General features: G+C 45.4%; 1 protein-coding gene across 1 annotated transcript in view; it reads right to left on the bottom strand.

Moving 5' to 3' along the window:
* Window positions 1-22,694, bottom strand: part of SPATA16 (spermatogenesis associated 16) — a 147,102-nt gene extending 124,408 nt beyond the window's left edge. Inside the window, exons 1-2 of the mRNA XM_006021729.2 lie at window positions 22,624-22,694; window positions 9,114-9,744 (exon numbers count right to left, since the gene is read on the bottom strand). Of these exons, the coding sequence (XP_006021791.1) occupies window positions 9,114-9,744; window positions 22,624-22,694 (702 nt within the window). The remainder of the gene's footprint in view (window positions 1-9,113; window positions 9,745-22,623) is intronic.
* Window positions 22,695-23,245: the final 551 nt, after the last annotated feature.

The following is a 23,245-nucleotide window of genomic DNA, read 5'->3' as shown; positions in this document are numbered from 1 at the left end:
GTCCACTGAAGTTAGGACAAGTAGTAATCAACTTAACCTGCAGCTAGGGAGTTTTGAATTAGTTATTAAGAAATACTTTTAATTACTAGGCTATTAAGAGCTGGAACAATTTGTCGAGTCTCTATTACTTGTTTTCAAGAACCTTAGATAAGCATCTTTCTGGGATATTTAAGGTCTACTTGATTCTTCCCCAGACAAGGATATGAACAGAAATTGTGATCCCTTCCAGCCCTACTGTTATATGGATATCCCACTCACTACACCTACAAGCCCAGGAAGGAATATTTTTTTACTGGGATGCCTGGTTTCCAGTTACACTTTTTATTTCCTTTCTAAAATAATCATTTATCCCTGAAGCAACAGGTTTTTTTTTCTCCCTATCATAGGCTATTTCTTTTTTTCTAGAAAAGAAGATGCAGGTCCACAAGTTAATGTGAGAAAGGTTCTGTAGTAATAATAATAAGAATAATAGTACTGTTTCTCTGCATTAGTATAGTGTTCATCTCCTAAGAAACTGGAAGCATTTTACAAATGTTTATCAATTAAGTTTCACAGCACATGCACATGCACACGAGTGCATGTACGTGCACGCGCGCACACACACACACACACACAAAGTGGGCATGTCTACATGTACTATTAATTAGCATTAGGCTTACCATGGAGTAAAAGACTGCACAGTAAAATACTGCACAGTAAGCCTTTCCCAGGATCATATCTACACATGCTCCCTGTTGGGAGCAGATTTGCTCCCAATGGAAGCAACTTGGTACAGAGCTGTTCCTATCCTGCCCCACTGTAGCAGCCAGAGGGAGCTCCAGGATCCCCTGGGTACTAGCCCATGCACTGACAAAGGGTACAGGGCTACTCCCAATAGGCACAGGGTTGAGAGATCTGGCTGCAGCAGCAGCTGTTTCCTGGTCCTGTGTACATCAGGAGGGGACCTCATGTGCATTGGGTTGGGAAACAGCTGCCGCTTCAGTGGGCAGAGCTCTCCTGGCCCTGTGCCCACCAGGACAAACAGATGCCAGTGAGGCCTCTGCCAGGCAGGGCTTCTTTTCTCAGCAAGGGGTTCACTGGGAGCTGCCCCAGGTAAGCCGGTACACCTCCTGCTGGGTGGAGGGGGCATGGGGCTTGCCAGTAGCTGCTGTGCTTGACGTGGAGCTGGCTACACCAGGGGGTGATTGGGGGCTGGGAAGCCAGCCCCCACCCATCCCCTGGAGCAGCCCCACCTGCCCCCGGAGCAGCTCTGTGCAGCGTGGAGCTGGCTGCTCCAGGAAGCAGGCAGGGGCTGGGAACCCAACTCCCACCCACTCCCTGGAGCAGCCCCACCTGCCCCATGGAACAGCCACCTCTGCACTGTGTAGAGCTGCTCCAGGGGGTAGCCATGGCTGCTCTGGGAGTGGGCGTGCCCTGGAACCTGGCTCCAGGGGGCAGGCCCTGGAACTGGGAGCTGGGACAGGGGCAGAGAGCTCTCCACTCCTAGCGCTGACCAGCTCCCAGCTCCTAGGGGGAACTGGGAGTGGAGCAGCACCAGGAGCAGGGACAGAGAGCTCCCTGTCCCCTGTGGCCCTCCACTTCCTAGGCTGACCAGGAGCAGATTGTCTAATTAATCTAGTACCTGTATTTATAGGCACAGCTAACTGCACAGTACCCTAATTTACTGTGCAGTAAATGCCCTGCACATATAGACAGCAAAGCTTTACTGCACAGATTAGTCTACTGCACAGTAAAGCAGCTTGTGTAGATGTGCCAAGTGACCCCATTTTCACAAATGAGTAAACTGAGGTGGAGAGCTGAAATGTTTTGGTAAATATAGGAGAGCAAGGGGAGTCAGAGGGAGGAAATCCTCACTCACTCCCTTCCCCTCAGTGTACAGGAGGCAAGCTGCCTCACTAGCAATGGGATGAGCTGCAGTGGTGGATGGAGCAGGGCAGCTGGAAAGTAGGGGTGTGTGAAGCGGGGCCTATTTGATTCGGATTCAGCCTGAATCGGGTAGTGATTCAATTTGTTGATTCAGATCACTGACCCTGATTCAGTTTGGCTGAATCCAAAGCTGAAGATATGATGCTTTTTCTACATACTTTGAGGTACCAGGCATGGTTCACGAACACTATGATACTGGGGTGCATGGAGCATCCCACAGGAGTTGTGGGGGGGGCGCACAGGGCAGCATGTGCTCGGCAGTGAACCTGGAAGTGGACTGGAAGTGGACTGGAAGTACTGGATCACCCTCCTGGCTTGGCAATCAGCCATGGGAGACCCCGGGTGCCCCCCACCCCCAACTCAGGAGGCACCAGTCACTGAGCCAGAGAGGAGCGGGGGGGCCCCCCAGTGCGCTCCCCAGTGGACCTGAAAGTGAACCAGAAGTGCTTCTTGTCCACTTCCGGGTCTGCTGCCAAGCACACTGGGAAGCCCCCCGTGCTTCTGTGGGACACTCCATGTGCCCCAGCATCACAGCATTCATGAGCCACCTGCTACCTAGGGGTATGTAGAAAAAACATTTAAAGCTGTGTCTATGTTCGTATCACCGAATCTTTCCAAATCTCTCCAAATCGATGCAGAGAGATTAAAGGGTCCTCTGATTTGATTCAGATTTGGAGATTCGGCCACCGAATCATGCCGAATCTCTGCCGAATTGAATCAGGGACCAAAGCTTCACACAGCCCTACTGAAAGAGTCAGTCCTGGTGCAGCACTCCCAGGAAGCCCCAAGGTAGATCCGGGGGGACGAAGGGTATCACCCCCTTACCTCAAGAGTTCCCTGAGGTGGGGGTGTGGGCAAGCCCAGAAGAGAACGGATAGGCGGCAGGGACCCCTGGGGCAGTGCAGCAACCAGCACAGCTGTGGTCTGGCCCCTTAAAAGGTCCCCCTGGGAAACATAGTTCCCAAGAGGGAAAGGCCCTATTGGGGATCACTGAAGCTAGGAAAAGACACCCTAAGCAGTTCACACCCTCAGGGGAGGAAACACTTGACCTCAGCTCAGCATAGGTGATTTACCTTGATACAGGACAGACGAGCCACAGCTGATAGGCTGGGAATATTCAGAGAAGGACCTAAAAGGACACATAAAGTGGTAAAGGGAGGAACCCTATGCTGGAGAGAGACGGTAGCAGGGGGTGAGGGACACACCCTTATTTATTTTTGTGACTGAGGGACTATGGGGAATTCCTGGAAGCCGACCAGGAAGGTACTGTGTTTAGCTCCTGTCTGTGAAGCCTTAATAGCAGGAGCCCTTAATCAAGTAGGAGGCCTGTGGTGGGGATAAAGGCGTTGGAGGAGCCTCCATTATAGGCCTGTGAGGTCTCGCTCCAGGCCACAGCTGATTATTCTTGGACTTCTCATGGCAGAGCCGGTTTCCTTCTCTGGGATAGAATAATACCCTCAAGCCGTGGCAGACTAGCATCCCAAGAAGGCAGTGTACTCCCTAGTAGGGTACAATGTGCTGGTCAAACCATGGAAAAGGAGCATAACCACAGCAAAGATAACACAGCACATCAGTGATACAGTTAAAAAGAAAAAACATGAGTTTTGATTCAGTTCAACTCTAGTTCCCACCAGTTTTTTGTAGAGTTTTCCATTGTAGAGCTCTTATAATTTGGATAAGACAAAGAAAGGATACTAAATACTTAACAACTCTTATGAATGAGGGTTTTTATTACCTATTGGGGCAAACATGAAAACTATTTTTCCTCTCCTCTAGGCTTCTGTGTTAGGCTGGTCCTTAGCTAGAGACCATTATCTCAGAATTAAAAGACAGCTCTGCAAACTACTAAAGCCACTACTTTCAAAATGCCATAGTGCTACCTCTTCTGATGCAGCCTTGGCTACAGGATGATACAAGTATAACAGGCTGATCACTAATAATTAAGAGAGACTGATGCCATCATTAAGGTTGCTTGTGTGTAGAAGCAAACAGTTTATCATAGTCTGTTCCCAGCAATTGTAATCCAATTTCTGTTATCTTACATTGTTAAAAAGAGAGAGAGGGGGAGATACTGTATGTCAATCTGATAAAGTGTTTAAATAACTGGTGCTTTTTGTGATTATGTCAGTTTTATAGCGGCATTATGGAAACATGACAGGGGAACTAAAATCTGATTACGTCTAAATCTTTGCCCATTATATGATTATTATGAACCATGACTTCTTCTGGCACAATATGAATGACATGGTTAGAATACAAGAGATTTCCAATATAATTAGCAGAGATTAGCAGAACTGTAGAAATCTGGGCATAATGTTCCAACTTTGCACAATCAGTTTTACTGTAACTGTTGGTAGCCCTGACTTCCAGGAAACTTGTGACCATGTGACTATAATTTTGTATCCCACTGTTTTCTCCTCTTGTCATTTCTTTGGGTAAAAGCAGATGTCTTATTTAAGGCAGTTCTGACTAAAGTCAAAACCTGGGATGAAATAGGGCTGGCACAGCCCTTTACATACGTTGCCCCTCTAGCAATGATCTTGATTGAGCTGTGACTACACAGTATTGTCCTGAGAAAAAGTGTTAACACATTTTATCTCGCATACTTCAAGGGTGTGTACAGAAGTTGCTTTTTTGCCATATAAAACACTTTATTGCACACATTTAAACACTTACAGCACTTTAAAAATGGTTGGAGTATTAAATTTGAATCATAGTATTTTACAGCACTTTAGCAGCCTATAGTGCTTTAAATAACTTCTGTGTGCCAGTCAAATTTCTGACCAGTGGAGAAGCCCCAGAAAGCTGCGGAGTGCTCCTTGTCTCCTAGCCTGCAAAGTGAAGGGAGGCTCAGAACCCTGCCTGCACCAAGCACTGCACTTCTGTCACGCTTAAGAGCGCTGTACCTTTACAGTGCTATAAAAAGTGCTCTAAATTACAGAACTGTAAAACACACACAGAGCACTTTTGCACATACCTCAAGGCACTTAAAGTGGGACAACAGCCTTGTATGTCTGTAAGATCCCAGGACAAAGGTGTTCTCCTTGGAGAAATGCAACACCAATTTTTACCATTTGAGTGGAAACAGACATTGCCTGATGTCTCACTTGTGCTGTCATAAAATCTTTAAAGGTGGCATAAATGCTGAGCTATCCTTACCCTTTTTTGCACCACATGAAAGGAAAACCAGTCGTGCAACAAAAGGTGGTAATAGACTACTACTTTATTGTGCCAGACATCTATTACTTCTGTAGCACTTCTCCAACTAGTTCGGTCAGGCTAAGCAGGTAAAGACCTTACCCATGGGTCTGGCTGGGCAGAGGAAAACCCCACTCTCCCCCACTCAGTCAGACCTTGCACAGGAATTTTTCCCCTGCACGCTTGCAAGTGGATAGGGGGGAGCCCCTGTTCACATCCTCCCTCTCCACACTTGTAGGCTCGTGGAGGGAAATTCTTCTGCTCCCCAACACAGAGGGTATGTCTGCAAGAGGAGGTTTTCCCCAGCTTGCAGACTCACCAGGGCTGTCTATAGACATCCCTGGAGTGTGATCAGATGTGCTGGTCGCTTCACTGAAATATCTGTTTCTAGTCTTTGTGTCCTTACAGTGCTGGGAATTCTTCCCTTTACTCCACCCTCTGGGGATTTTGTTTAATGCTGGCAAACCCAGGGAGTCTCATACTCAAGCTTGGCTAAAATTTTCAGAAGTGAATGGAGATTTTGAATGCCTCAGTTTTGGGGTTCCCCATCTGAAATGTCAAAAAGGACTTACATTTTCAAAAAATGAAGAATATCCACCTCTGAAGGACATATCTCTCTGAGGTGTCTCAAAATCAGCAGTCAGATTTGAAAATCTTGGTGCTTAATTCTGTTGTGTGTAGGGCAGGTGGAAACTGTTTCTGTTCACCAGTAAAGCTCTGGACCCATAGCTGGGCTATGCCCAGCTATAAACTGCCCATGAGAGAAGAGACTCACATGAAGCAACCTACAGGGTCATCTCCCCACAAAATAATCTAAGGAACAATAGAGCAAAATACAACTCAACAAAAACTCCAAGTCTTCTCCACAGAGCACCCTGCATCCAGGCTAACAGGGAGAGAGAAGAAGCTAACAAGTTGAAAAAAACAAATGAAAAAAAGAAAATAATGAAAACCTACTTCTGTCTAGCTACCAAAAGAAGTTTTAAATGAGATTGCTTCAGTAAGGGAAAGAACAGAGTAGGATTTTTGTTTCTTTTTACGGGAGTATTAACATCACAAAAGCATTGCTTTACTCCTGTTGCTTATTTATAAGATTACAGGTCTGGTTGGCAAAGGCAATGGTGTTGATAGTGTATACTTGAGTTTCTCCAAGGCATTTGACTGACTGCCATGTTACACTGTGATTAAAACCCTTCCTTTATGTGGAAATAATAAGGTACGCATTAGCTGGATTAGAATCAGGTTAATGACAGAGATTAAAATGTAGTTGTTGATAGGGAAACGTCAATGAATGAGGCAAGGGATTTGTTCTTGATATAAAGATATTCAATATTTTTATCAACCATCTAGACGGTAATATAAAATCTTTGATGGCAATGTTTGCAGATGACACAAAGTTTGGAGAAGTATAAATAATAAGGAAGGCAGGTTACCATAACGTTACCATTTGAACTGCCTGGTTGCATGATCACAGTCCAAAACACTGTTTTGACAGGCCTAGTGCAAGGTAATACACTGAGAACAAAGTAGGCCATACCTAATGAATGGGAGACTGTATTGGATACCTGTGACTCTGAAAGGACTTTGGGGGTCCACAAGAATGATTTAGAACAAGGGTGTCCAACCTTTTTGAATGTGGGGCCGGATCATGACCTTTTTTTACCCAGTGGGCCGGCGAGCCTTATTCAAAGACCTCACAGGAAGCAGTATCACATCACCCACCCGAAACAAAAGTACAGTGTTTACTTTCGTTTCCCGTCGCAGCACCTCAGGCCTCAGAAAACGGCTTGGAGGGCCGCATGGCGGCCCGTGGGACGTATGTTGGACAAGCCTGATTTAGAAGGTAGAAAACAAGCCTTACCATGTGATTCTTAATAAGCTGAGCCATTTCAGCTTATTGAACAGAGTGTCAAGAGTTAACTCAATCACTAGGTACAGGTCCTGTCACACAGAAAAAGATACCCAATAGTGGTGCCTTCCTGATGCAAAGGCATCAAAAGATCCAAAGGCTAGAAGCTGAAGTTGCAAACTTAAACTTGAAACAACACGTCATTTCCCAGTGGTCGGTGGTAAGGAACACCTCGAAGGTGATGGACTCACCCTAATGAAGAATCCTTAAAATAAGATTAGATATGTTTCTGGAAAACATGCTTTAACCTTAGGGCTGTCCAGCTCCGGGGCAGCCAGGGGCAGCACTTAGTGCTGGCATGTGGGGCCAGGGCTGTACAACATGGGCCATGTGCTGCAGGGGTAGCCTCCCCTGGCAGTCACCTTCCCTGTTCCCTCCACTGCATGCAGACCTGAGCCCCACAATGTATGGGCTACATCCCTTGCTCCCAGCCCTCAAGCTGCACCAGTGGTGTGCAACTCCTTGCCATGCAAGAAGTGCTAGTAGCATTAAGCCCCAACTTTCCTGGGCACTCCCCACTGCATGACAATGGGAAAGCCAGCTGCAGGAGCCTGCAGGCTGCCGGTTGGATTGCCCTGCTTTAACCCAACTTTTGGGAAACTCTCCGTGGCTGATGCATACAGGAACTCACACTAGAGAACACAGTAGTCTCTACTGGCCTTAGGGTCAATGGATCTCTCTCCATTTGCCAGTAGTGATACTATTCCTCACTGTTTTGGATTGTATGAGGGAACATTGATTTACTCTTTTCTGCCTCATTGCAGCCTATCAGCATTTAGTTGTCTATATTTCTTCTGTCAATCAATGGCAGTTAAACAATTAGTATCACAATTGGTAAGGGAGGCTCGGGGCAGGACATAAAAGTAATTTAGGTAAGTGGGAGTTATGATGAGCTGAAAGTTTCTGCCTACAGTAAATGATGAACATTGGGCGATGAGCCTTCATTTTGGAAAATGGGGCGGCTGTTGACTGGTCAAAGTTCACTTTCCTTCTGTGGTTCTGACCCAGTTTCAGGGATCTAGGGTGTAGATCACAACAATGTTTATTCTTACACGTACAGCCAAAGATTTGATCTTTAACTAAACCCCCCCCCCATGGATGTATTTTTAATCAATAATATGTAAATGAATTAAGAATGAAGATTGCTGATTGGCTGATTTACCTCTATCACTACGCTCCCCTCCATAAGAAGGCTATAATTAGGACAAAGATGTGTTAATGAGGCAGCAAGAAATATGTGAAGATCTTTAGAGTCTGAATCCTTTACAATCTTTAATGTAATAATCCTCACAAATCTTCCTGTGAAATAAAGAACAATTATCCCATTTTGCAGATGGGAACTGAGGCACAGAAAGACTCAGGGTATATCTACATGCGGTCACAGGATGTTACTGAGCGTGCCCTGCCCACCCCCTCGTCCTCACATGCTTCTGACGGAGAGGTATGTCAGTGAAATGCTTTGGGAGCATCTCTCCGAGGCTGCTCTCAGTCTCTGGTGTCCCTGAGAGGAGCTAACCCAGAGCAGCTTCACTGATATATTCCCATGGAGCATGTGAGTGGGGTAAGCAGGTAGAGTGTATTTGGGAGCACCCCTAATGGGATATGCTACTGCTGCAAACATATCCAAAATGACTTGCCCAACCTCACACAGGAAGCCTCGGGCAGAATGGTGCTTGAACCTGGGTCTCTTAAGTGGCTAGTGCTCTAACCACTAGGTCATCATCATTCCTCCCTGTTGCAAACATGGGTAAATAAGGTGACTGAGGAGCGCTGAACTCACCCTATCAGCCTGAATTTTCTCTATGCAGCGTTAAAATACATCTCAGGGCTCTGTTAAAACACAAATCATATGAACTTTTTTTGTTGTGTTTTGTAATATTGTCTCTCACATCCCATGATTTATTTATATCCCTTCATTTGCAGATTTTACATAAAATCACAGCTCAAGGTTCTGATGAAATCATAAACACTGTCGAGTTTTGTGACCTTTGTTCATTACAATATTGTCAGCCACTCGAGTGTAATTATAACCTTGCACGTCAGCTTTGTATCATTAATCTGTGCTTCTTTAATCTCATACCTCAAGTGCTGTTCTGAACTGTCCTGCTGCTATAGCATACTTCTTTTGTCGATAGCAAGTGCTGGCCTCCTTTAAGGCTACCTGAAGCCATTTGTCAATCTGCGGCAGAGAGCTGAAATTAGGTGCACTCAGACAGCCTACTTTTTCAGCGTCTCGACATGTTGATTGTGTGCTGGTAGACACCACTGACTCAGCGAACTCATATGTAATATCTTCCTCATCAATGTAGACCAACTTTATTTCCACATCCATTAGACTTTTCAGAGGAATATGAGGCAGAGGCATTGCGACTAGCTGATTGTCAAGCTCTGACATTCTTGCCTCTTTTTTCACAGCAGGCTTTTCTTCACTTTCTGATTTCCATTTCAATCCTGTTCTGTCTAAATCATTACTTTGTTTTTCCTTGCCATTCTTGGCCATTTTTACTTTCTCCATTACATTTTCTATCGCTGTTTCCCCAGGGAGGTTTCTAACCCCTTGCAGTGCTTCCAGAATATCATTTGATGACTTGTTTGCCACTGCATTTGACTCTCTGTTAGCATTAGCTTTGGGGGAATTTTCACTTCGGTCGTCTTTGCTTACGTTGCACCCAACACTTGTGTTGCTTGCGGATTCCATGACCCACCAAAACCTATGAGAAAAATGTGAAAAGGTTTATCATTTTAAAGTACTGCAAAGGAAACTAAGCACGTACATATTGTATTCACTATGCCTATAGCTGGCTCCATTACAAACTCGCATGCACTAACAGGTAGCACACAGCTTCTCAGGACAGCACAGTTACTTTCTCCTCTGTGTGAAGGGAATTCAGGTGTCCCATATATTGTTTTGTTGCTGTTGGAAAAGGTTATTTTTAATAGGGCATCGGAGCCTCGGTGTCTTGTACTGCTGATATGCAAAAGAAATTTCAAGGAATCCTTTTTCACAGATGGGAAAATACAGAACGCTAGATTGCTGTCTGCACCTCACATTCCTGGGTGGACCCAGGATGGCAGTGAGGACAGCGGGTCACTGCATACGTACCACAGCCACACCCCACTCTGCACGATCCTGGATGCCTGCAAGCTTTGCTGTCAGTGTAGTTCCTGTTACAGCTTTCTACATGCTGCAAGTTCTCAGCTCACTAGCTGGTTGGTGTGGGGTCTGGCTGGAGTCCTTGCTTTCACAGGCTCCAGATCACAGAGGGCGAGGGCCACTGCCATTCACCCTCCTCCTGCTTGCCCCCACTCCTGAATTCAGCATCAGAGCGGGGAAAAAGGAGACAAGTGGCAATGGCAGTGACACTCACCCCCTATTTCATGCAGCTCCAGTGCCCAGGGCAGGGGCTAAAGCACTGCCACTGCTCATCCCCTCTTTTCCACTTCCAATGAATTCAGCATGGAGGGTAGGGGAACTCAGCCCCCGGTCTCCAATGCTGTATGAAAGCTGGGGCTCTGGCCAGCCCCCCTGCCAACCAGCTGGTGGGTTCAGGGCTCATGACACAAGCTAAGTTCATGATAGGAGATGCACTGACATGCCAGTGAGCTCAAGAAAGCTCACTGTGCGTGAAGCACACATGGGGGTCACTGCCTCTTTCCCCTGGGTCCACCCTGCTCACAAAATAAAAATCCTACTGATCCGATTATGTGGGGTGCCTAGGCATTGGGTAGAGGCACACAGAAATAACTTTACCCACTTACACTTACTCCCTGTCTGGAGTAGGGGAAGAGGAAGTGGAATTGCAATTAAAAAAACCTTAGCTCTGTTACCCTCTCACTTGTGGGGTGGCAAAGGGTTGTGTTTATCTTGCTGGGAGCCTTTGACCCTAGCTGACCCTAGCTGACTTCCTGGGGCAGGGGGCTGCACTTGATGATCTTCAGGTCCTTTCCAGCAGGTGATGATCACTGTTGCCCAGGTGGTCGAGTACCACCTGGTACTTTAACTGTGCTATTTTACTGTTAAAGATCACAAAATATTCAGAGGGCCTGATTCTCTGCTCTATTTTGATGGAGGTATGACAGTTACTGATTTTATACTGTTTTTGATCAAGTTACTAGTTAATATTGTTAAGCCAATGTAACAGAATGAGAATCAAGCTCATCATCTTCATTTCCACATTAATGACTTTAGAACAAGAGGAGCGGCCGGAACCATGTTATAAAACAGCACAACTAGTTCGCACAATAGACCGCCGATTCAAAAAACATTTTTTAAATGCATCTGCCTTTGCTGAACTCATGCTAAAGGAGGGGAGACAGAAGGAATTTTTTTAGTCTGTCAATTAATTATGAAAACCTTCACTATAATAACTTTAATGGCAACCGTCCTTCAGAGCAGCATGTCAAGGAAACATGATAAGTCTCTCACTTTGCATTATTGTTTAACAATCTTTTACACATTTATCATTAGTTTAATACACTTAAATAGAGGTACAGATTGTACAAACAAGAGCTGTATAAATGCGATATTTTGTTTTGGCACAAACAGATTTTAAAATGCTATACATAGCAAAAGCTTTGCCACAGGTGTGCAGAAGTATTACTGAGCCTATTGGAAGTGAGTAGAATATGCCTTAAACAGCACAATACAATGACCCGTCGACTTCACTCTTTACAACACTAGGCATTGGACAATAAGACTGGAAGAGAATAGAAAAACAAAGTAGAGGTCACTGTAAGCCATGAGAGACAGTATCTTTTTCTTTGTTTCTTATCTCTTTCTTGGAACTGAGGTTCAAACCTTTGCCATCTTGTGCCCACAACTCAATCATCCCAGTCCTCCCAGCTCCCCTACTAAGCCAGGGCCTAACTGGGACCTCTCTCCCATTTAGCGTCATGGAATGGCAGGGTTGCCAGGATCCCCTGACAACTACCCAGGTCCTTTAGGCCAAGAGCTCTATTCTAACAGCACTCCTTAAAGAAAATCCTATGCAGGCCTCTATTAACACTATCAAAAGAGTAATAGCAAAGAGAGATACTTCTCTAATTGAAGATGATTTCAATGGGCCCTCTTCTGTGATATGCTGAGCATCTACAACTCTGGCTGATTTCAATGGCAGCCGAAAACACTTGGTCCTTCTTAGAAAGTGCCTAGCACCTGGCAAGATAAAGTAATCAAGTCTGTAGCAAGCTTTTGGGATGGCAGCCATAAGCCACTGAAAGAAGCTGCTGCACTTGCACCCTTAAAATAGGCATCAATTTTGCTTGCTTTTCAGGATGCTTTTAATTCCTTTTTTGCAATAAGATTCAACATTGCAATGTTGTGCCATTCACCACTGCAAATGACCTAGAATTGCAATTGCTTAGTGCTGTCTGCAGTTTTAGACAAAGAGTAAAATTCCCAAGAGTATCTAAAGGACATAGGGCTTGTCTACACCATGGCATTGGCATCTCTAACCAGGAATTCTCAGTATCTGGCATACATGAGAGCAGCCACTGGGGATGTGGTTAAAGTAGCCTCATCCGTTTTGGGCTCCACATTTTAAAAAGGATGTGGAGAAGTTAGAGAGGGCCTAGAAGTGAGAGACAAAAATGCTAAAAGGGCTTGGAAAATGAGTCATATGAGAAGAGGCTGAAGGAACTAAGCATGTCCAGCTTGCAAAAAAGGCACTTGAGACGGGACATGATAGCAATCTTCAAATACTTGAAGAAGATTGAAGAAGATGCTTGATTAGATGAAGAAGAGGGAGAACACCTTTTCTTTCTCTGGCTGCAGAGGTAGACCAGTGTCTTGAAGTTGTAACAAAGTAGGTTTAGTTTTGATACCAGGAAGAACTTCTTCACTTTTACAACAGCAAGGCAGTAGAATAGATTGCCTAGGGAAGTTGTGGACTTGCCATCATTGGAGGTGTGGAAAAGGTTGGACAGTTACTGGTTGGGGATCATGTACGTGTAGCTATGCTTATGCTCTATTGTATTTCCCATGCTTCTGGACTTTGCTGGCTGCTGCATGGGGCGGGGAGGGAATTCCACCCCTTCTTCCCTTTTTGCTACATGTGTTTTTAAGCCTTCTTCAAAGGCATTGAGCATTGGCTGCAGCCAAAGCTGGGGATTTTGCAGGGTCAGACTGATTGCCATATTTGGACTCAAGAAGAATTTTTACCCCATGACCAGATTGATACGGACTGGGGTTGTTTTTTTTTTACCTTCCTCTGTAGTGGAGGTGTGGGCCTCTACCTGGTATCCTTATATTAACAACTTTTTTACAGAAGCAGGATATTGGCTGCTGTAGTTCCCCTGCTTTACCTGTGGCAGGTTAGTGTGTTAAGTCTCGTGTCGTGTCAGGGTAGATGGTAGTTTTACTAAGAGGTTAGATTATAGATTTGTATAGGATGGTTCAGTTAGAGATGATCCTGCGTCAGGCAGGGGGTTTGGGCTAGATGAGTCCTGGGGGTCCCTTTCAGCCCTACTTCTTTACGATTCCATGAGCTTGGAGTGGGAGGCAGGTGGAGGTGGAGGTGGAGGTTGAGGGCATGGACAGGGTCAGTTGTTGCCAGGCCATGCTTCTCCCATGGAGTGAAGATGCCAGTAAAAGCCTAAATCCTGCTGACTTTGTGGGTCATACTGAACTGATGAACATGTTTAGTCTGTCTACTCCTATGCTGATATAAGTAGACCTAAACCTCTGTAACTTCAAACCTGCTTCATCCAGGTTAAATTTACAGTAGTTGGGCTCCTCTTATACTGGCATATGGATGGACGGAGATGAAACAGGTATATTGGTTCAGCTGACTTGCACTCCTGAGTGGAAAGTCCTCCTCCCACCCTTTTAAAGTGTGGACAAATGTATATGGTTATGTTGCTACACAGTATTAGTCACCAAGCTGACTAACAGACATTTGAAATTAGGACTTAGATTCCCAAGTCACCTGTGGGGTTTTTTTTACTTGCTCTAAGATGTTATCATGAGAGCATCCTCACAAGTAAATTTTTAAATAATTAAACAAGGCGTTAAAAAAAAGAACAAAAAGTGCATGCACCCCCTTACCTCCCATTTTGAAATGCAGAACTGTACTTTTCTGATCACTGATAAGAGATTTTTTTTCACTCTGATCAGGGTCTGAAGTGAACTCTGTTGTATCAAGGGGATTTATACCACCATCTCCGTTTCCAACTGTATTTTTGTGTGTTCCAGTTGATTAACGTGACTTTAGGTTGTACTATGGAAGCACATTATAACTCAGCCAGGCTGCACTTTAATCACTGGCTCAATAAAAAACACTGTTAGGGAAAAGCTATTAGGAAATCATTATCTTTGTCAGATAAGTATTTTCCTGATAGACTTTTGCCAAAATGTCCATTCTTTATTTTGGAAGAGTTTAATGCAAAAAAGGGTACCCCATAGAGGCAAGCCATTTAATACACGACTCCAGCAAACATAAAAAGAAAGGATTTGTAATAAAAACAAAACTAAAACATACATAATGAATCACTGGGCAAGAGTGATGAGAATGGGCAGCTTACCATCATATCCAGAAGGCAAATATTGTAAATTTACCTAGAGGACTTGTAGCAGGTTGTCACTCCTTCCACCAGGCAGTTTATTTTTCCTGGGGCAAACTTATTCCCAAATAAAACAACATAAATAATAAAGCAAACAAACAAATGGATAAACCAAAATCTGTAGTTCTTCCTTCAACTCTGAGAGCACAACCTCAGCTCTGTGCTTTGTCCTCAGGACTACAGCCTTCCCTCTCCCCATCACTGCCCTCCCGGGAGATTTTTAACTTGCACTAGGGCCAGTCAATCACCCCTGTCATCTGGCCCAGTGCTCCTAGGCAGGCTGGCTCTTACCCTCTAACCCCTTGCAGCTGGGCTTCAGCCTTTGAGCCATGTACCTTGTTACAAGACTCTAAGGATTAGCCTATATGTCAAAGGCAATGAAGACCAGTTTGCTATATATTTTGGAGTTGCTTTTAATTTGCAGAGATACTGTAGATATCACCAGGTAACAGCAAAGTCTTATTTTGACCTCCTCTGTGATAGAATCACATTTTATATGAAAAATCTCCATTAAAAGACAACTTGTAAATTTAAAAAAATGTATCATTTGAATCTTTTGCAATCTTTTTGTTTTAGCTCACTGTTTGGTCCACTCTTGCCATGGCTAAAGAACACCCTCCTGAGGAAAGGTAGCCTGCCTAAAAGGAAGCAGCAATTCAGACTTCATTATATGCACCAATCTATTACTCATGCTCTTTTTTTCTGTAGCTAGTTTGGTCCTACCTTCAACACCTCCTCTTATTATCTCAGATAAGATTAAAAAAAGAATCTGCCGCTAAAATCATACTGCACTTCAGATAGCACCTGTGGTTAAGTTCTTCTCACACATCTTTAAATGAAACCTTTAGTTTCTTAAAATTTAAAACTTTAATAAAAAGGGTTTTAGCCCATCTAGTTCTAGAGAATCCTTTCCATGAATTAAATGATGCTGTACTGTCTATTTGAGTCTGCAGGTAGAAAATAATTGACTAATCTAACCAATGACTGAAGGGGAGTAGCACCAAAACTGAAGTTTCAACCAATTACTCTTAGGCCATATACAGGTGTTACATTTCTATTGGGAGAATCACTATTCTCCCAGTAGAAATGACAAGTGCAGAAGCATTCATTCAGTTTCTCCCAGAGGAAATATGTCCCTTCCAGAAGAAATTCTTTCAGGTGTCCCTGAGAGAAAGTTTTTTGTGCAAGAATCAATGCTAGTACACTCCAGTCTGGTGTGGGAGGGGAGGGAAGCAGTGGGGACTATCCGGAGATGTGGATTTTGCCGCACTCTCTTCCACACCAGGACCAGAGTGGGTGAGAAGCGGAACAGCAGGGCAATGCTCCCTGCCTCTACCCTAGGCCAGGGTCTTTGCCCCACTGTTCCCTCTCATCTCTGGCAGTCTGGGAGGAGTCAGGGGGCTTTGCCCTGCCACTCTATTCCCCAGTCTGGGGAAGGAGTGGAGAGCAAGGGAGCGGGGGCAGCTGCAGGCTGAACGCCTGTACTGCTCCTTCTCCTAGAACAAATTTCCAGAGGGGGAAAGTTCTCAAAAATTTCCACCTCTAGACATGAACACTGCTTGGAGGCCTTACAGATGTTCATTGTTCTGAAAGTGGCTGTGTTCACAGCCCGGCTTGGCATATCTGGGAGCAACTTTTATGTTCGTGGGCTGGCTACCCAAAAAGGATGTTTCCTGTTTCCACTAAAATCTTTTAACCACCAGTGTGAGCCATCCCTGACAATCTCTCAGACCCCTGGAGAGGTAGTGGCTATTCAGGTAGAGGCAATTTTTAGAAAGAATAGTGATTTGGTCTGCTTTGAGCAGCAGCCAGATGACTCACCCAGTGCTTCCTGGTCACATCACGTGGCCAAAGTATTCTCTTTCAGCTTCCTTCCAGAGCAGAGAGGTGCACTTCTGTTGCATCTGCTGGTCCCCTTCCTGTGTGCATATATCTGACTCATCCCCTCTCAGCTGAACCAGGTTATTTCCATTTATTCTTCTCCCGCCCGTCTTGACACAGGTTTCAGGAACAGTAGGGTGATGCAAGCCTGATGCAGAAACCCACTCTAATCCCAACCACAAGTCTAGGGCAGAGAGCCTTAACTGGGACTCCATTTCCCATCAGCCCCGCCTATGTTGCTTTGGCTGGTTTACATGGACACCCCAGCAGCAGCAGGGCCGTGACAGCATGGAGACAGGGTTTCTATGGAGGCTGGTTCCCAGCAGTGCTGGCAGGGTTCAAAACTGGGTGGGCAGGGGCTCCACAGCCAGGGCTGGGATCTTGCACTGGTGACAGCATGGTTCGGAGCCAGAGCAAAGCTATGATCCACTGCCTGTATACCCCTGCTGAGGGTGTGTGGGCAGAGGATTGCAGCTCTGCCCTTGCTCCAGACCACATTGTCATCATCACAAGATCCCAGCCCCGGAGTGGCCCAGCTATGTGCCCTGCCAGCGCTGCTGGGGCTGGTCTCCATGGAAACCCTGGCCCCACACTGTCGTGGCCCTGCCCCTGCTGGCATCTCCATGAAAACCAGCTGCAGTAACACAGGCTTCTGGGAAATAGAGTCCGACACTGGCTCAATCTGGCTCACAGGCTGAACTTTACCCACCCCTGGCTTAGAGTGAATAAATGGTGCTGCTGAGGTAGAGCTTAGAGTGGATAAAATACAAGTATGATGGCGCTCTTTCAATTTTGGGCTGAACATATGTTGTTCTCTCGTGTGCTACTATCCTAGCATAACTTATTAGATTTATATGCTGCCCTTCTCAATAAAGGCTCAAGGTGGAATGGAGGAAGAGAACAAAATAACTTATAAAACATGAGAATGAAGAAGAGAACAAAACAGCTTATAAATCATGTCGTCATGTCAAATGGCAACAGCTCCAAGGGGATGAGAGGGACCGGTAAAATAATAGGATGCAGGGGTGTAGTGCCTGCTCCCTTTTCTTCTAGCTCTGTGTCTGACCCTCAGACTCAGCAACTCCAGAGCTGTTCTGGTGGAGGATCCTCATACACACAGCTATCCTCTTTGTGTCAGCTCTGCAACATTGGAGTTTGATTGAGATCTGGTATACAACAAGGAGCTAATGTAGTGACCTGAATGCTAAAGCAATGCAATCCTATCAACTTGTGTATATAAGGCAAGAGTTTCTTCAGTAGCTGTGTTTTTTTAGACTATTCATAGATTCAGAAGACAAGGTGGGACTATTATATTCTGACTTCTTGTAGACCACAGATCCTTAAATTTTCCCCAATTACCGCAGTATTGAGCTCCATAACTTGCGTATTGCTCAAGACTATCTTCCAGGAAGGCTTTCAGTCTTGACTTAAAGACATCAGCAAACAAAATGCTGCTCATTCCAGGAACAATTCAGTCCCACTAGTTTCTAGACATAAGGGCACATTATGAAATTCAATCACACCCCTTCTTGTATTCAATTTGGGCAACAATATCATAATCCAATCACAAATCATTAGACAATGCTCATAATAGAACAGGTAACAACGGGGAAGTCAACTACAAGTTTATTTGGTTGCAAATGTGAAAACAAGCAAAATTGCCAGCCAGCCATATCCCATCTGATAATTTCTTTTTACAAGGAAGAGCTCCCAGCTGGCCCCTGGGCTCTATATCTAAATCTCACTTCCAGCACACAGACAATGTCAGCATGAGGGACAGTGTGGCAGAAGCAGAGGCAAAATGTGTGATAAGGCACTATGTCAGGGGTGAGCAGTTCTTTTGGGTGGAGGGCTACTTACTGAGTTTTGGCAAGCCATGAAGGGCTGCATGACAGGCAGCCAAGAGCAGATAAATATTAATTTTCTAAATTTTTTAGGGGCTCCACGGGCCAGATACAATGGCCTGGTGGGCCGCATCCGGCTGGCGGGCCGCATTTGGCCGACCCCTGCACTATGTGTTACAATTGTCCTTCAGGAGCCCTATGCTAGTGGCATCTAAGGGCATTGGAGCTGGGTAGACCTCAGAAACAGAGAGCCATACACAACACCTGGATGTCTTCCATACTTCTGTGGAAGAAACAGGCTTCACTTTATTGTTTGGTCACAAAGTTGCTAGAGACCTTTATTATACAAACAGCTGCTGGGGAGAGCATCAGACAGACAGAGCTTTTTCTTATCAGTCCCACATGCCCCCCCCAACAACAGACAATTGAAGCAAGCCTTTTATATGCTTTCATTCAGGTCACATGACACAAGATAGAACAAGTCAAAGAAAAACTGGTTTGAACCAGAAAGCTGCAAGAGGGCATAGACTGCGGTTTGACCTATTGACCTTACAGGTCTACTCAGCTCAACAAGGGAAAAGGGCGAGAGAAAGAGCAGATTGCAAAATAGGTGGGGAAAAAGCAATCATTAGCAAATAGTGCACCAACTCAAGAAGTCAGCAGAAATTAAGGCCCGGGGTTTTCTTCTTCCACACTCCCGACCTGCACAACTGACAGCAAGCACCCAAAAACTTTTCTACTTGGTGAACTGCATCTTCAGCTGCTACATGGATCCATCTCTTCCATGGGTGAGGTGGGGAGGCATAACTGTTGCAAAAGAAACTCTGTCAATCGCTGGTCTCTCTGTCTTATTATATATTCTGCCTTGTGGCACTTTTCAATAGCTCTAGCAAAAAACCTCTCTGAAATGATACTTATAAGCACTGGCTACTTCTAGCATTATTATTCCTCTGATCAGTCGTGGCATAGATCTGAGTGTCTCCCTAATGGAAAAGAAATGACTGACGTGGTAGCTAGGTGTAACAGGGTTTATATACACATATACATTAGTCTAGAAACAAACATGGTCATATACCAGATACAAGACAATCTCTTCTTTCAGGAATGTCACTCTAACATCAATGTTTACTTTCCATAGACTCCCCATGCCTTAAGAACAGAAGCACCTGGGAGCCCAAGACAGGGCATATAGTGATCACTGGGCACGTATACATGAGACAGTATGGTGCCATAGCATCGGCTACATTGTGCAGATGCTTGTTGGTACCAGAAGCTGTGCTTGGAACCTGATCTAACTTGGGGTATGGGGTGAGGTCTTTGGGGAGGGGGGCGGGGCACTGTCCATCTGGGGGCAAGAGGGTCAGAGGGCTAAAAATACCCTGGTCAGGGTTGGGGAGTAGGAACAGCATGGTACTGAGACTGGGGCAAGCGAGACCCAAGTCTGCTCTTCAAATGTGTGCAGCGATTCACTAGATCAGGCTAACCTGTTCTCTGTCTAACTTAGTTCACCTCGTCAGGTGAACTAATTTAGATCAGGCGATCCATTTTTCCCTGATTTAGCTTCCTGAACATCTGCACAGGCTGGCACTTAGATTAACCTAACCCTAGTTAGGTCAATGTAAATGTAACATTGTTATTTTGATGTGTTCTGGACTCCATTTTGGTTTTGATTTAATATTCTTTATTTATGCTCTGGTAAAATATTAACCTGAGCTCCAGTGCACACACTAAACAAAACCATTGTACCTTGCAATTCCACTGGCAGAATCCAGTCCCTCCAGTTGCTTTTGCTTGATTCTACCATATCTATACACATTTTTCTTGGCATGCTCTCAACTGTATGCACTTGAGGTTTCTGTGTTTGGGATCTCAACACTTGGCAAAATAGTTCCTCTTGTTACAGTTAAAACAGATCTTTCTAAATGCAATGCGATGTTTGGGGCCATGTTTCCTGCCACACTTGGTACACATCCTCTCTCCCTTAGCATGTGCATTACCAGTGCAATAGTCCACCCTGTGAAGTAGCTTTTTCTGACCCCATGCTTTCATAGCTGCTGTATGGAAGACCCCTTTTGGTGCATTCAGCTCTGTAGCCTGGGCCTGCTGCCCTGTAGGGCTGTGCGAAACGGCACTGTTCCGTTTCAACTTGTGTTTCGACATTTCGATGGAACAGCATTTCATTTCAAATTTCATTTCAATTTGAAACTGCTGTTCCATTTCGAAACTGCTGTTCCATTTTGTTTCGTCGAAACAGTTTTGCTGTTTTCACGATGTTTTGACGTTTTGCCCATAGGCTATAACGGGGAAGCTTGAAACAGCCTATAACTTTGTCATTTCTGGCCTGATTTGGATGAACCTTGCAGGAATGGTAGCCCCTTCTGAGGGCATAGAGCCTGCCAAGTTTCAAGGAGATAGGTACAGGGAGTTCAGGGAAACTGCGCCTCAAATCAAGAAAGCAAAACTCATGTCACGTGTATGTGTTAAGCCACAGCAGGGTCAAAACTGCAGGCATGCTAGTCCCTGCTGAGGCCACAAAGTCTGCCATGTTTCAAGGAGATAGGTGCAGGGGTTTGGGGGAAACTGCACCTCAAGCTGTGGACAAGCAAAACTCATGACATGGGTGACAGTGTGTTTTAAGGCGCAGCGGGGTGAAAGCTGCAGGCCTGCTAGCCTCTGCTGAGGCCATGAGCCTGCCAGCTTTCAAGGAGATCGGGGCAGGGGTTCTGGGACCCGGCCCCTCTGGCTACAGGCAAACCCCATGACATGGGTGCTTGTGGGACTGTGTCTGTCTTGGGGCGCAGGGGGGTGAAAGCTGCAGGCCTGCCAGGCCCTGCTGCGGCCATGAAGTCTGCCAGCTGTCGAGGAGATAGGTGCAGGGAAGTCTGGGTTCTGGGGCCCTGCACCTCTAGCTGCTGACAGGCAAAACTCGTGCGTGGGTGACATGGGCGGGTGACACTGTGTGTGTGTTAAGGTGCGCCCTCACTCAACTGACCCCACGGCAGAAAGCAGGGCAGTTCAAATAATGCTGCCTTTTATGCGGTTTTTCCATCCCTCCCCCAGAGCACTGGGAGTGGAAGGGACCTCAGGGAAGGATCGCAGTCACTGGACAGCTACACAGTCAATAATGAGAGTGCTCCTTCCCCCCCACGCCTTACCCTTCTTCCTCCTCCCTCTCCTTACTTTAGTTTCTGTTTCCCTGCAGGAAAGCCCAGCTTGAGCTTCGAAACGTTTCAACTTGCCTCATTTCGTTTCTAGGCTGTTTTGAAGTGCTCTGTTTCGTTTCAATTTTGCTGTTTTGATCACAAGAAAAGTCAAAACAGCGTTGAAATGAAACTACCAGCGAAATTTTGCACAGCCTTACTGCCCTGCACGGCTGAACCGTCTTTCCTAGGGACAAGTCTGTCTCATGACTTTCTTATAATGCAGTGACTACAATGCCACAACTAATCCTATCTCAAATGAGAGATTTTGCCAAGTCCCCAAAAGCACAGCTCTTATCTAGTCTCTTTAGTTCCGTGACATACTGATCTATGCTTTCTCCCATTGTTTGTCTGCACATACAAAAATCTGTGTCTTCCAAGGGCATGTGTCTTTTGGCATGTGGCCCTCCTCAAGTTTGCATAGTAGTACACTTAATTGAATGTTTATCTTTCTTCAAAGGTAAAGGTGTTATGAACAGCCAAGGCTTCCTTCCCAACAATATGCAAGAAGACTGACAATCTGACTGTCATTTTTCTCTTCTGCCCCTATCTCTGCAAGGTAGTACTCAAGCCTTTGTTTGAATACCCACAGTTCTCTGCTATGTTGCCTAACATTAGAATGGGAGGTTGCAAAACTTCCACGATTAATAGTCTGATTATTTAGACCACTTGTACTCAACCTTTTTCCTTGACAGGACAGATGGGCAGTGCCTGGTCTGCCCACAGAGCGGATGTGGCCAGTGCCCCGATCCAGTGCCTGCAGCAGGTGTGGTGGCAGGTAGTCCAGCTAGGGCATGGCCCACTCCCAATCCAGCCTTGTGGTGGGGAGGCAGGCATGGCCCACCCCAACCTGACCACGTGGGGAGAACACATCTGGCTGTTCTGGGGGAGGGAGAAGGGGAATTTGGCAGTGGGGGAGGATAGCCACTGCTCCCCTGCCGCCAAATTTCCAATTCCATAGGACCAGATGCAATGTCTCTATGGGCTTCATTTGGCCTACAGGCCAGAGGTTGAATACCCTTCACTTAGAGTATAACTATGTAGGAAGATCACTTACAATGGCCCTTGTTCTCCCATGTGTCTATGCTAGTCCACTTACTCTCACGTTCCAAATTCTTCATCTGTTTTGATCTTTATTCTTTCAAGATCGGTCTCATTTGATACTCCTGACACCATGTAGTGATTATCACCAGGTTCAATAAACAAGCATTCAATGGATGAGAAGAACTAGCAATGCAGTAGGCAACTGCCACAGATCCTTGATGTGCCTCTCACTAACTACCTAGCTATATAAGTGAGGGACCATCTCCCCATTCCCAGCTTCCTTAATCTCCTTAGTTAGGGAGCATCTTTAAATTACAACGTCTATCACCACAAAGAATGAACTCAACTCTCGCCATTCACATAGCACCCTAACAAAACGAACCTCAGCCCAGAGCATGTCTTTTCAAAGCTCATAGGCTAAGAAAAAAAAAAAAGTAGAAAACTATCCATCACCTCCAGACAAAGGCCACAAAAGTATTTTCTTTAGAGAAATGTGGGACTTTTCTGAAAATTAGAAGAATTTGAACTCATGCCACCAGAATTCTCCTGGGTTCCCAAAAGGCCATTTGAAATCCCCCATAATCCTCTGCTTCAAAGACCTATTCAAGGGGTAGAACAAATAACCACAGGGAATTCAACTATAACAGTGTATTTCAGTGTAAGAGTGGAAACAAACAGAACAA

This window comes from Alligator sinensis, unplaced genomic scaffold (genome assembly GCF_000455745.1).
Source record: "Alligator sinensis unplaced genomic scaffold, ASM45574v1 scaffold379_1, whole genome shotgun sequence".
Taxonomy (NCBI): Eukaryota; Metazoa; Chordata; order Crocodylia; family Alligatoridae; genus Alligator; species Alligator sinensis.
The sequence above is the reverse complement of the archived record's forward strand: the minus strand, read 5'-3'. Positions and strand labels throughout refer to the sequence as shown.